We start from the raw sequence: 15,252 nt of genomic DNA on the forward strand, positions 1-15,252 counted from the left end.
AATCCAATCCGAATAATAACGTCCTCTGTTTTTAGACCACATTTTATTAATTAAAATAAGAGGGGTTCAAATTTACCCCCAGAGTCGCACTTAACAAGTGGACTTAATTTGTCCATGACGTCAGCCTGCTGTGTAGCCCTAGAAATGCCCAATGCTTTATAAATCGAGAGAACATAAAATAAACTTGTCTCTGTGCTTAATTAAGCACAACGCCACAAAGACGTATGGGAGGACGGAGGTATAGCTCCACCATTTTTGACCTCAGCACTAAAGGGACGTGCGTTGTCAGCTTCCCCGGGCAAACAGCCCATGGTGTCCATTGGGTAAGAGGCTGGGTGGGCCTCACAGACGGTCTGGACGCTGTGGAGAAGAGAAAAATATTTTGCCCTTGCCAGGAATCGAAATTCGATTTCTTAGTCGTCCAATCCATAGCCTAGTCACTATAGTGACCGAGCTATTTCGGGTGCGAGAGGGAGAAAGGCGTAGGAAAGACACTAGACACAGAGACATTTAACCTCATGCGCGCCAAATTCAGTAAATCTGCACTTTAAGGTTGCTTCTTTTCGTTTATCGAAGGGTGGAGTCCAGCTGTGTCCACTCGGCACGGCGGCCACTGATTGGCCTATTGTAGCCTGCCCCGGGTGATTATGATGATCGAGAATTTGGTGGAATGAAGATTGGCAGGGAAAACCGAAGTACTCGGAGAAAACCCGCCACAGCGCCACTTTGTCCCCCACAAATCTCACTTGACCAGGTCCGGGATCAACATTTGATGAAATAAATATTGTGAAGACTGGGCTTGTAACCTTCCAGTATTGTGAACGATTCACGCCCGTGTAATACTCGTGTAATCACGGAGGATTAGATAGGAGGACCATGTAGCACGTATGACAGAGAAGTCCATATATAGTTCTGGTAGTTAAACCTGAAGATATGAGACCACTAGGAAAATACAGATGTAGAGGGAACGCTAAAATATGATTTGGGGGGTGTGGACCCGATTAATCTGGCTCAGGATATGGTCCAGTCGTGGGATCTTGTGAACACGGTAATAACATTTCGAATTTCATAAAGTGCAGGGAATTTTAAGTAGCTCAGTAACCATCAGCTTCTCATAAAGGACTCAGCTTCATGAGGTCAGTTATGTATGACTTGTATGACAGAAGACCAAATGTTTATGTTCTGAATAAATCTTTAATATGATGAAAAGAAACATGTTGCTGCGTAGTTGGTTGGGGCATTATGCCGCAAGCCGGAAGGTCGCGGGTTCGATTCCCGATGAGGTCACTGGATACGGACTACGGGGTAGAGTAGTCGGTATAGCGACTGATTATAGGCTGGACGACTGAGAGGTCGGAGTTCAAGTCCCGGTAGGGTCAAGAATTTTCCCTTCTCCAAATCGTCCAGACCGGCTCTGGGGTGCACTCAACCTCCTATCCAGTGGGTACCGGGGGCTTTTTCCCAAGTGGTAAAGCGGTCGGCGAGTGAAGCTTACTACTCACCTCCAGCTAGTGCCGAGGTCAAGAAAATGTGGATCTATACATCAACTCCCCTATACGCCTTCATGATGTAGTGCTTAATTCGTTGAGCACAGGGACTTTACCTGTTACCTTTACCTAATCCTTCCAGTCGCACTATGTCCCTGGGGTCGATTCAGCCTTTAACAGTAATAAGTACCAGGAATCTTCCTGGGGGTTAAGAGCGGCCGGCATGTAAGACTGACCTCACCGCTATCTGAGATTCGAGTGTCCAGAAAATATGGCAGCCTCGACATCTCACAGCCCTATTGGCCTCCACGGTCTGTTCCAGGGATAGCTTTACTTTTTGATCGCCTTTGAAGTTATACGTATATCTTCCGGGTCTGATTTTATATTCTTTTCATTTAATTTATTAATATGAAGGGGGGATCTGTCCATTTTTAGGCCGCCTGTTCTTTGAATACATTTTTCTCTCAGTAGAATGCTTTGATATTTGCACGTTATATTTTATCGGAACTGAAACGTACACGCAGAAGCGTGCTCACTAATCCTGTGAGTCACAGACAGACAAAGAGAGATCACAGAACAAAGAACTGGCCCAGAGTACGCAGAACTATGGGGCAGGCAAAACGGCGTGAGCACAAGCCCTGCGTTTTCCGAAATCATTCAGTTCATTTCGCTTGCACAATATATTACTCCTCACGAACTCTCAGTGGACAGGGGGTGATAACCACCCCATTTCCCTTCTGTATCAACCATCTACAGTACCAATTCAACCTAACATCCCCTAACCTCTCAATAGTAACAGGAGCCTTCTATGTGGAAAGCAGCTTATATGCCTAACGACCATTTCTTTCCTTTAGTACAGAACAATGAATTTCCATATTGATTAGGTGATATTACTAGGGAAATCTCTATATAGCTGACTGCATAAGAAAGGCACTTCCTATCCTAACTCAAGGGGGATAATAGGATGCAACCTGAGCATTATCTGTATTTATCGCAGCTAGGAGGAGCAGCAGCAGCTAAACAGACAATACAGTACAATCGTACTAAATTAAATCCTGATAATTTCTTCCTAGACAACAATTATGAATATTACTGTTTTCTTGCATGTGACGCCGTGCAATTTTGTACAGAAGTACCATTATTTCGGAGCAATGCTGCCTTAATCGCATTCACAGGTTTTCGACATAAGTAAAATCTTATTTCCGGACACTACGCCAAGAACATATACCGGGGAGTGGTGGTATAGCTCCACCAGCTTCATGACCTTGCCACTTTACCCTCAGGGAAACAGCCCCCCGGTACCCATCGCACAGGAGGGTCAGTGGGCCCCAGAGATGGTCTGGACGTTATGGAGAAAAGTCTCTTGCCCTTGCCGGGAATGGAACCCTGATTCGGTCATCCAGCCCGTAGCCCTGGTCGCTATACTGACTGCGCTATCTACATATTTCCGATGTATATTGCAGCGTATAGACCTGTTGCTAGGTAACGCCTGCAACAATAGAAGTGTTTTCTATGTGGTCTGTGCCAAGATGTTATAACCGAGAGGTCTCGAATTCTCAGTCGTGACCCTGCGAGTCGTAGGAGGCGACGAAAAGGGAAGTCTCAGATCTGAGACAGTAAAATATGGTCGCGAGTCCCAAGGGACCCAGACCCGAGAAAGACTGCACTGGCCAGGACCAGCAGCATATACAAAACGCAGACCCGTCCTCTCGTCAGAGGGCGCCCCACAAAAACAAGACCGTAAATGCCAAACAGTAATAAATATCTGGTCATGAACCCCAGATGGGGCTCGACACCAGGACTTACTGACTGACTGACCGACCGTCAGTCGCAATGTGACTTGGACTTGGACTTTAGTCAGTTCTGTACGGGAATCTGTGAAGAGAGTACTTGAGTCAGAGATAGAGGAATAGCCAATGTTGGAGCCGTTACCAGGAAACGTCTAGTAACAGTCTAGTGAACTGTAAAGTGTGGAACGTTTTATTTGCTGTATATTTGTCTCCTCCCTTCTTGTTCTTCTCCTTCTTCTTCTCCTCAAGAAGGTTTGAACTCCATGGAGTTACTTCCTACATTAAACCCATGACTGGTAGCGGATATTAAAAAGAAGTTCGGAATCGCTGTGATCAGAGCTGATAAATAAGGAGTGCATAGGAATATTTCTAAAAGCCAGTAGAACAAAAGTGGAAAGGGCCGCACTGAGACGGGGAGGGCGATGTAGAGAAAGATTCACGACAGCTGAAAGTGGAGACATGAAGGAAAAAGGCATATAATCTGCCGTAAAGGAGTGGACCGACAAGGCAAGGAAGACGCATGCACGCTGAACCGAATGACGGTATCTCAATACGCCATTATGTTTATTTAAGGGTACTGTCACTCCTCAAACTATGTATATCGCGTCATATAATTGGAATAAAGTGTTACAGTACAAGTCTTAGGGCGCGTACACACTAGCGAGCTGTTGCATGTAAAGTAACGGTTATTGTAACCACATTCTGTCAGTGTGGACTCCTTCCGAACCACGCTCGCGAACGTACTTCGAGCGCGCTACACGATGCTACGAACGTTGGCTCCAACGTTGGGCAGAACGTTTGAGTCAAATAAGTTCGACAGTTGGTGCGGCAAATGTATCTGCTACACGGTGTGGCGAATGCTTGAACCAAAATTGTTTGGTACAAACGTTTGCCTAGTAGTTCTAAAATGGAGGATACAGACGTTGCAATTGCAGCCGCAGCGGTAGTAGTATNACTTCCCAGCATTTTATAGAACCCCAAGGTTCATTACCGTGTTCACAAGAGCCATCCAGCAGTCTCTATCCTGAGCCAGATCAATCCAATCCATACCATCCCGTCATATCTCTCTGAGATCCATTTTAATATTGTCCACCCACCTACGCCTTGGCCAACCGATACTCTTTGAACAATAACAATTTCGTAACAATATTATTTTTTTACGGTGGAGTTGCTAGTCCCACGCCCAACCCCCGGCTGAAGGACCACCCCTTGTCGGCTGTCCGCGACTGCTTATTCGATATATTTGCAGCTTCCCTCCATACCTGGAGGGCTTCTCTTCAATCCGCAACCTGAGGACGTCCCATGCCGTGGCAACAAGGGACCAACCTATCATGTCATTAAATTAACACTCACTGGATTTATACTACCAATTCTCGAGCCTACGAACAGAAACTCTAATAAAAATAACCGACTTATAAGAAGGGTTGAAGTATTTAAAACTGGTCCGACACTTGAGCTCCAGAACATAACCCTATACGTCCCATGTTATAATGGATTCGAATTACGCTTTTTTTTCGACTTATTGTCCATTTTAGGCATGTCCGAGATATCTTTTTTATTGCTAGTGGGGTGGGACTAAGTTCTTTGCACTGCGGCCACTTCTAGCCTATTGTACCAGCTCCAGATGATCCGTGAGGGTGATTGTGGAGCAATTGTTGGAATGAAGATTGGCAGGGGAAACCAAAGTACTCGGAGAAAACCTGCCCCAGCGCCACTTTGTCCACCACAAATCCCACTTGACCAGACCTGGGATCGAACCCGGGCCTCCGCGGTGGGAAGCCAGCGACTAACCGCTTGAGCTATGGCGCGGCCCAAGTCCGAGATACAACAGTATTAAACTGGCGGCAACACTGTATCTGTGATGGCCAGAACGCTGAATCGGCTAGCAGAAAGCAGCGTATCGGGTTTAGGACTTTCTCTTGACATTATTGACCACTGCTACAAGTAAATGCTTCTTCCTCCACCCTCCCTCCACCGCAGCAGCACCGGCGCATCTTTGGGCCACAGGCAGAGTCGTTAAAATGAAATATGCAGTGTGGTATACAGCACTATACCGAGGTCGAGGAACGAAATCGCATGGATTGACCCCCTCCATACCTCCCTCAAGCTGTTACGTTCCCCACTCCAGCGTACTCCCCTATGCTCCCCTCCAGTAGCCCAGCAATTCTGTCCACACAAATGTTGGCAGAGATAACCACGTAATAAACTTGAATATCAACAAGTGCTTTGGCTGGCTGACATTGGCCACAAGGTCTGGAGGGGAATACAACAGTAGGCAGAAAAGGGGAAGCACCTAGCGTTATCACCCCCACCACCTATGGACCTAGTTTCCGTGACCTCACTGTCGTTACGCCCGGACACTCACGGTTCGTTCCTCAGCGGAATAACTTAAAGGAACGTAAACGACATGGTCTTGCCCTCTGAAATTAAACATTCTGGAACTTGCTTGGAGAGACTGAAGAAAACCATTAAGATCGTCAATAATGATATCCGCTCCCATGGCTAAGATGAAACAGGCGTGGTAACCACTACACCACGATACTCAATAACTGGGTGGGATATATTGTATCTATGGTGTATTCCTAATGAAATGTTACTAACCACATGTCCCTACGTCTGGCTTTCCACATGAAATACTGAATGGATATTAATGAAATTTGATATTAGCGGTGTTATTAAAATCTGTCGACACATTTCAATTTCGGTTAATATTCGGCAATGACAGGGCAGTTTCTATTGAGCCAAATATGCATTTCTGGGCACATATTATGAAGCAACTCACTAAATATTTACTGAAGCAAAAACTGTTTCAAAGCTAAACTGTAGATGAATCACATTTTATGCCCAGTGTCCTTTCACCGTGTTACGGATTTCGAAATAATTATACAAGATGGAGCAAACGATCCAGAACTGTTATGCCACGCAAACATTTCAACTTCTTCATTATAACAAACTGCTAATAATTGCAGAAATCCATATGGCATCCACTGTTACGGAAGAGAGATCATATTCCTAAGGGACAACAACAGAAAGAGAATGAATGAAAAGATTATTGGATGTGCCTTGAACTTCAATAAAACAGACCAACACATAAATTAATAAAAATAAAAAATGTATATTATATAGAAAACAATACATATTTTACATCGATACATGTAAACAGTATTAAGAGCCTCATTATACACAATATAACAATATAACACAATATATGCTTGTAATTTTTTATAAAACAAGAGAGCCCTTGTTAACAATTCTACAATGCATCAGTTACTAAACCAGTACCACATTCTGAACACCAGCACACTTACATAAAACATATCACAACTTATTTCAGCTGAAATAAATGTACAGAATACACTTCTTCTATAATACTATTTTCTTGGTGCATATTATGGTGGATAACTCTTACATAATACTGTAAAATATAGAGGAAAGAAGCCTATTATGGTATAGTTCCTAACATGTGATATCACAGTTGCGGTTTCAGGAAGAGCTGACCTCTGATATCACCTAAAAGGAGAGGCATGGTGGTGCAGGTACATGGATGTGTATGAAGTAGTGTTTGCTGCTTTTAGCTTGTTAAGTCCAAACGACATAAGCCTCACTCCACAACTAACAACAAAAAAATATATCTTGATTAAACAGGTCAAGAAAAACCATCAAGAAGTTAACTTGGTTCTTCCTGGTTCGTCACACTAGTGACTGTATGTAAGATTTTTAACCACTGTCCAGTGTGATTGATAAAAAGTTGTGTTCTTAATTTTTCATCCATTACATGTTTCGGTCAAAACGACCATCTTCAGTAGGATATTATCAACACATACGGAAACTACAATTACCATGTCATAAATATATATGTTACATCTTCTTTTAAGTAATGCTATGATGTACATTGATTTATTAAAACATCTAAAAATTATTACAATAAATCTGTTTATAAATTGGTTCTAGATTAAAACAAATATTGAACATTACTTTTGTAAACAGACTAACTGTAATAATTCTAGGTGTTTTAATAAATCAATGTGCATCTTAGCCTTAGTTAAAAGATATAACATTTATATCTATGACATGGTAATTGTAGTTTCCATATGTGTTGATAACATCCTTCTGAAGATGTTCCTTTTGACGGAAACATGTAAAGGATGAAAAATTAATACAAACTTTTATCAATCACACTCGATTGTGGTTAAAAATCTTATATAGATCAAGAGTTACTTCTGCTCATTTAATCAGTGCTTAACCAAAAAGAAAGCAACTGCAGTACAGGCATGAGAAGAAAACCTCATCAATAACAGCAAAAACAGTAGCTAAAAACAACTGTTTGTTCAGAGGAAAATACGGCCTCCATAAGAGGAAAGTGTAGAAGTAGATATAACAAACAAGTAATATACTGATGTGCAACTTCCACTGGCTCGGATATAAGTAAAGCTGATGTGAACATGATGAGTGGCTGTCATGTGTGGGTCTTTGCTCTGAAGATAAGGATTAAGCAAAATGGGTGAATTGCATGAAACGCAATCATTGCTGTCATGAAGACTGTGCAGTTGAGAGTGACTGCTCTGGGTGTTTCGTGTGCGCTATAGTGACCCATGGAAGTCTGTTAAAAGTAAAAGGGCTGATTGTAAGTACAAATTCCTTCAAATTGTCCAGTGACGAAACAAACTGTCAGAGTCAAGCTCTCAACTCTGAAACATATGTAATTCACATATACAGAGTGTTCAATCAAGGAGGAAACTTGCAACACCGCTGACCCGGCCCAGTATTCCTCACAGATTGCTACTGTAACTGTAAAGGCGCGCGTTTATCAGCGCTAATGACCCATTCTGCTATCAGCAGTTACAGTAGCAATCTGTGAGGAATGTTGGGCCGGGTCAGCGGTGTTGCGAAGTTTCCTCCTTGATTGAACGCACTGTAGCAATCAACTAATTATTTCCAAAAAGAACAGAGAAGTGTCTCGTATCAGGGAGCCATTTGTGTTTCAAGAGAGAAACGCACGTGTCTGTACTTCTTATGCTAACACGTCGATGCTTATTTAAAATGTAGGTTTGGTACTTGTGTCATAGCATGTGTTCTCTAATATTTCTTGTTTGTTTCAAATTAAAAACACTGATAAATTTATTACTGTTAGAGGCCCACATTTGGCATCCGTCCTCTTTATGATACAATACAATTCACTACTACTAATGTTTAATACGATATTAGAATGCACATACAAACAAAAAATGTCCGTGGCCTGTAGTCCGCAAGCGAACTATACCGACCGAGCGACCGCCGCTTGTCGGTGAAGTTAGTGCCAACTTTTGCGGATAGAGGATGTCACGTGGTCAGCGTAACGAATCCCCACGGGCGTTAATCTCGGTTTTCTAGACCGGAGCCGCTGTGTCCTTTAAATAGCGCCTCAATTATCACGAGGCTGAGTGGCCCCCGTTCAAGACCCACTACTTCTCAAAAAAATCTGGTAGCGCCGGGGAATCGAACCCGGGACCTCTGGGTCTGTAGCCAGGAACTCTTACCACTAGACCACAGAGGCGGTCATTAGAATGTACATAATTGTAAAAAAATCACACACTTATTGAAAAAAGGGAATAATGTTTATACTATGGGGGTCAATGGTGCTTCACAAAATGGCCGGTGGAAGGCAAGAGGCAAACGCTTGAGAACCTCGGTGCAGGCGTTATCCTACCCAAAACTTATAATCCGACGGCTCCTATTTTCGGCACATCTGGCACTAGAGGCGACCCGTCATCCCCTGGCCACAATCTACATACCGTTGTAGGCAGGTCCCCCTCCACCTTCTGGCACCACCCAGTTAATGTTCTGGCTGGGGTCCTTGATGTCACACGTCTTACAGTGAATGCAGTTCTGAGCGTTGATCTGTAACCGCTGGCCGGAAGTGTCTTCAAGTGGCACGAACTCGTACACACCTGGAAGGAAATCAACTGACTAATGACTTATTTACATACAGATCTGTTCCGTCCGATATTTTACGGTGCTGTAGCTAATAGCATCGAAAGGTAATACAAACTAAAACTCCGTGGCCTGTAGTCCGCAAGCGAACATTACCGACCGAGAGACCGCCTCTTGTCGGCGAAGTTAATGCCACCTTTTGCGGATAGTGGGTGTCGCGTGGTCAGCGCAACGTGTTCCCACGACCGTTAATCTCAGTTTCTAGACCGGAGCCGCTATTTCCTTGAAATAACTCCTCAATTATCCTCACGAGGCTGAGTGGACGCTGTTCCAGACCCACTACTTCTCAGAAAATCTGGTAGACCACAGAGGCGGTTTCCTGTTATTGTTACTGACAACGTAGCAAAAAAAAAAATATCTTCAAACAGGCCGCTGTGAGAACCTAAAATCACACAACAAATAACGTATATTTTTTGGCAAACAATGCGTCATTGATCAACGAGAGGGATACAAAAAGAGATTGTCACAAAGTCTAAATGCATGAAGAAACAGCAGGGAGATGCGAAAAACACGCATTTCTATCACACACACGCATCTATTCGCAACCGAATTCGGTCACACTATTCCTGTTAAGTTCTTTCATCTGACATGGAGCAAAGAACGCCTGCAGAGTTGAGGGACGAAGAGGGAGAGACAGTCGGAGAGCAGAGCACGCTTGAACTCCATGCTTTTGTCTAGCACAGCAACGTTATTGCATTATGAATGGTAGAAGCCGTGCTTTTTAGCCCCTGAGGGATAGACAGACCCATGCGACTGTCGGACTCTTTGGATGACATCACCAGCAAACAGCGTCCTCCTCACAGAGCAACTCTGGTACACATTTACATATCAAAAGCTTTGCCTTCCGTATATTCAACACTTCTCTGCACCCCTCACACACCCTTTATTCGAGCCCATTTCACAGCCTCTAGCCAACATCCTCAATCATCCACGTCTCTACAGCTGTTCTTCATTTGTTCTCTCTTCGTTCTCCCAAAACGCCATTTCCGGTTGAAGTTGTGGCTAAATTATAAGTTGGACTTGTATTGTTACAGACAATTATCGAGCTGCAATCGTGAATAATTCACTCAGATTAATTAAACAATGGAGATTAAGATAAAGACGTTGAGATGCTGTTACTAATTTGCCAAGCTTTAAACTTTTTTTTCTTTTCTTCGCTCAGAAATAGCAACTTCCTTACTCCGCAACCGGCCAAGTACCGGGTAAGAGATGAAGCCGAGGACATGTCTGCGGTTACGTCATCGTCATATGGTGACGTCATAGTTATGTCGTCATTATAAAGTCACCCGATTCTGTTCTCAACGTACCATGGAAATCAAAATCACAATACCACATATCTCTCACCCGGTCTGTCTGGTAAATTGCTCCTGGCCCTCGCCAACACAGTCATTCTTTTTTTTTTATGCTAGTGGGGTGGGACTAAGTCCCTTGTACTGTGTCCACTTCTGACCTATTGTACCAGCCCTCAGATGATAGGTGAGGGTGACTGTGGAGCAATTTTGTGGAATGAAGATTGGCAGGGGAAACCGAAGTACTCAGAGAAAACCTGCCCCAGCGCCACTTTGTCCACAAATCCCACTTGACCAGACACGGGATCGAACCCGGGCCGCTGCGATGGGAAGCCAGCAACTAACAGCTTGAGCTATGGCGTGGCCTAGACAGTTATTCTTGGTTCCGAGTTCCACGGGACTCACGACCATATGTCCCACGGGTCTGCAGTAGTACAACTCGCACCAGAGATCTCGTTGAACACACACGTCTTTTATTCCGCCAAGGTATGACAGTAGTCTCAAATGTTTTAGACGAACAATAGATTCACTGATCTACAGAAAGAATATATTTAAGGTTTCAGCAGAGGCTGACTATAAAGAATACGATACACCGTGTTGCTCGGTAAAGTCCACCGACGTTTCGGAGAGATACAGAACCACGCGATGTCATATCCCAGAAGATCAAACTCCTTCATTATTTTATACAGCTTCTGAAACACCCGTTATGTTCTGTGTAATGTCCTAGCCTAGCCTGGCTCTCAGGAAGATCTGCGCACGCGCCAAAACTTCATTGTTCTTTCCTTTGTAGCACAGTTAAGCAAACAGTGATCCGCATACCAAACTACGCCATCTGTTGCCGGAACACGGTCACTATTATATCTGTTCCTCAGTGACTAATGTATTCACCGTCACAGAAAATTAAGAGTTTATTGTGATGGCTTTTGGATGCACCAGAGAACAGAAAAAGATTGCAAATACAAAATGAGTCATAGGTATTATCTTGTTTCAGTAAGTGTACATTTTACTGTTTTGTATGCCTCTAGCGGATCTGCAGCGAAGCTTCAAACACGCCGGGGACATACGTGACCTCTTACTACTCTCTAACGAAGAGAAGGCGAGACAATTACGAAAACCTGCCCGCGTCTACAGTTCAAGTTGTAAACATCGGCACGATATTTCGATGACTTTGAACATTACACTGGTTCACTGCAGCTAATAAGTCTCTAAATGAATACAATGGTAAAGATAGACAGGTTCTTCCAGCACATGCCTCGCCTTATCATCGTCGGAGAATGGCACAGAACACATGATATACTTTCCCTTATATTACAAAATATGAATATAGAATATCATATATTGTTCATATCTTATGCTCAAAATCTAGAATGATATCGGAATTTAATGTCAATAAACAAATAAAAAATAGTCCACCATCATTGGTCACAGGGCCACGCCATAGCTCAAGCGGTTAGCCGCTGGCTTCCCACCGTGGCGGCCCGGGTTCGATCCCGGGGTCTGGTCAAGTGGGATTTGTGGTGGGCAAAGTGGCTCTGGAGCAGGTTTTCTCCGAGTACTTCGGTTTCCCCTGCCAATCTTCATTCCACCAAGTGCTCCACAATCACCCTCACCTATCATCTGGGGCTGGTATAATTGGCCAGAATTGGCCGCGGTACAAAGGACTTAGTCCCACCCCGCCAGCATTAAAAAAATCATTGGTCATTCGAAGACGGATTAGCTCAGTCAATATAGTGACAATACTACGAACTGAACTACCGAAGAATAGGGGTCTGAGTCCCATCAGAGGAAAGTGATTTTTCTCTTCTCCACAGCATCCTACCTGACTCTTTTAAGCCGACCCATCTTCCTGTTCCATGATTACCTAGGGCTCTTTCTGAGGGGTCAAAACGGCAGAGGCGTAAAACTGACCACTGACGCTCATGTAGTGCCGAAGTTAAGAATGCAGGGGACTTACATCCCAACCCCTCTATACGTACTCACAGTGTACTATTCAATTAAGTACAGATTTAATAAATTTGTTATCCGCGGGAGGTGAATTCCTTGACGGCTGGGTACAGGCGTTTAATGTGACGCTGTCCGATACACCGCTACAAGTGGAGGGAGAGCTCCACCATTCTTAACCTCGGAACTAGGTCGAAATGAGTGATCAGTTTCACGCCCCAGCCGCTTTTTCCTCCGAGGAAAAGAGCCTCCAGTATCCATCTGATAGGCTAAGAGGGGGTCTAGACGCTGTGGAGAAAAGTAAAATCTCTTGCTACTTTCGGAAATCGAATTCAGATTCCTCAGCTGTCCAGCCCGTAGCCCGAATGTTTCATGCTATACACTTCTGGCCGATAAAAGAGACTGACGTCTTCTCTAAAGGTCAAAATCGCTATTTATTCGCAATGAAACGTATATAGAAATCTACCAGCTGCGACTCTAAGGCGCTGGAGTTCACTACATCGATTTTTCATATTTAACGACAGTTCGTTGTGGAAGAGAAGTTGATCAGACCAGGCTTATTGTCGGCGGCGAAGTGATCAATCATATACGAAGATTTGAGGTAGAGGGCTGATGATGTATGAAAACTGAAAGAAAACTGTGTTAGAGATTGTCAAAAAATATAACCACAGGCAGAAGAAAGAAGTAAAAGTAAACGGACCCCCTCCAAAATCCTCAAGACAGATTTATGTATTGTTTATTTAACGACGCTGTAAGCTCAACACTGTATAACGGCATGTAACGATAAAAACGCAAAATGATTATATCATATCACGGTATTCACAATGGCGGCTTCTCTCGTTCTTTCGACAATATCAAAAATTGTAAGACGAGAATTCTATACACGAAATTGAAATTTATCTTTTTCTGTTTGCTACTCCTTAAGATATTTTTCTTTATTATTTAATACTGAGGTAACTTTTCTGCTTGATAATAGGACTAATATATCAGCGGTTATTACTTCTAATGCAGGAGTCAACAAGGCAGTTGGTGAGTAAAGAAACTATTATTTATCGCAAGATGATATATTATTTTCCTACGCATTTATAATCTATCATAATCAAACATACCTAACCGTAAACGGTTCATGAAATGCTGTCATGAAATTGACAAATGGCTTCCAGCCCTTCCCACATCTCCATGCTATTGTGCGGTCGTACTAAAAACACTTCACATTCAAAACACTTGTTTGTTTCTTGAAGACACCCATCATGCCTTCTGTACAAGTTCGGAACCCTGCGACGAATGCAACCGGTCATATCGCACCTCGAACAATGCACAAATCCGTTTTGTTTCCACATATACGTACCTGTTCGAAGTACCAAATTCATGTAAATTAACTGATTCCTTCTTGAGAAGCCGCCAGCCGCTCAGTTACTCAAGAAATTCCCAACATTTTACAGAACCCGAAGGTTCATTTCCGTTTTAACAAGATCCCTCAATTGGAGAAAGCAGTCTTCTGGGATTTGGCACCGTGTATATGTGGTGTNCCACTCCATTTCCCTAAGACCCATTTTAATAATATATTCCACTTACGTCTAGGTCATCCTACTGGTCTCTTTCCATCGTGTTTTCCCACCAAAATCTTGTATGGATTACGCTTCTATCCAATGCATGTTATATGCCCTATCCATATATTCTCCTTGATTTGATCATTCTAATTATATTTGGCGAGGAGCAGACGTTATGAAGCTTCTCATTATGAATTTTTCTCAAGCCTCATATTATTTCATCCCTCGCACGTCCTAGTATTCTCCCAACACCCTTGGTCTATGTTCTTCCCTTAATGTCAGAGACCAAATTTCACACCCCTACAAAACTACTGGCAAAATAAGTTAATGTTATAATATTTAAGAATTCTGTTCCTACCTAATAGAAAACACACTGAGTCCCTATTAAAGAGACCACTTCGTTAGCACTCTTTAGTGAAGTAATCCTTCTTTATTCTTAGAATTATATAAAACACCCAGGCTATATACAGGGCGTCCCAAGAGGGAAGGTCAATATTTTTAGGCAAGAAAGTGTATACTACATGTGTCCTATTCCGAACGGTTTCCGAGATAGAGCTATTTCACTGTACAGGACACTGTACACTGTACAGACGAGCAACACGCCATGTCCTCACACGAGTTGCAACGTGCATTGATGTTGACGGTGTAATTATCGAAAATGTATTATACTAGGTAAACTGTACCAACTTTGTCACTTGAACAATAAATACCGGTATTAGAAACAGTACGTAATATCTCTTTCTTATCAACAATTTTGGAACTGTACAGTGAAATAGCTCTGTCTCGGAAACTGTTCGGAATGGGACAGATGTACATATGCACTTTTTTGCTTAGAAATATTGACCTTTCCGCCTGGGGCACCCTGTATACTGTGCGCGCGAAATGCAGGGAAGTTTATAATGTTAAAACAGGAGGTGGAACATGTAGCACGTATGTATGTTGAAGCACAGAGGAAATTCTGTACGCTGCTATCCTTAAGTACTCAAAAAAGTGGGGTTTACTTAAACAGTTTTAAGAAACCGGTAGACTTCACGAGCAACCAGAACGGCTTGTTGTACGGCGAACCCTATGCACGCCTGATGTGGTGGATGCAGTCAGTCATGCACATCAATTTAAACATAAGAAAAGCAAAAATAATAACAGAGAAAGGCATCATTTTACGACATTTCGCATTACGAAACCTCGTTCTTGGGAACTTTTACAATAAAACTGGACTGGACCTGGC

The 15,252-nt window shown here is 43.1% G+C and overlaps 1 protein-coding gene across 4 annotated transcripts in view; it reads right to left on the reverse strand.

The window, feature by feature from the left end:
• Window positions 1–8,585: 8,585 nt before the first annotated feature.
• The window catches only part of LOC111870843 (electron transfer flavoprotein-ubiquinone oxidoreductase, mitochondrial), a 53,759-nt gene continuing 47,092 nt past the window's right edge, over window positions 8,586–15,252 (reverse strand). For all 4 annotated transcript variants that reach the window (XM_023863422.2, XM_023863423.2, XM_023863426.2 and 1 more), the window contains exon 10: window positions 8,586–9,204. In XM_023863422.2, the coding sequence (XP_023719190.1) occupies window positions 9,041–9,204 (164 nt within the window). In that variant the 3' untranslated portion in view covers window positions 8,586–9,040. The remainder of the gene's footprint in view (window positions 9,205–15,252) is intronic.

Source organism: Cryptotermes secundus, unplaced genomic scaffold (assembly GCF_002891405.2).
Source record: "Cryptotermes secundus unplaced genomic scaffold, Csec_1.0 scaffold632, whole genome shotgun sequence".
In the NCBI taxonomy this organism is placed as follows: Eukaryota; Metazoa; Arthropoda; class Insecta; order Blattodea; family Kalotermitidae; genus Cryptotermes; species Cryptotermes secundus.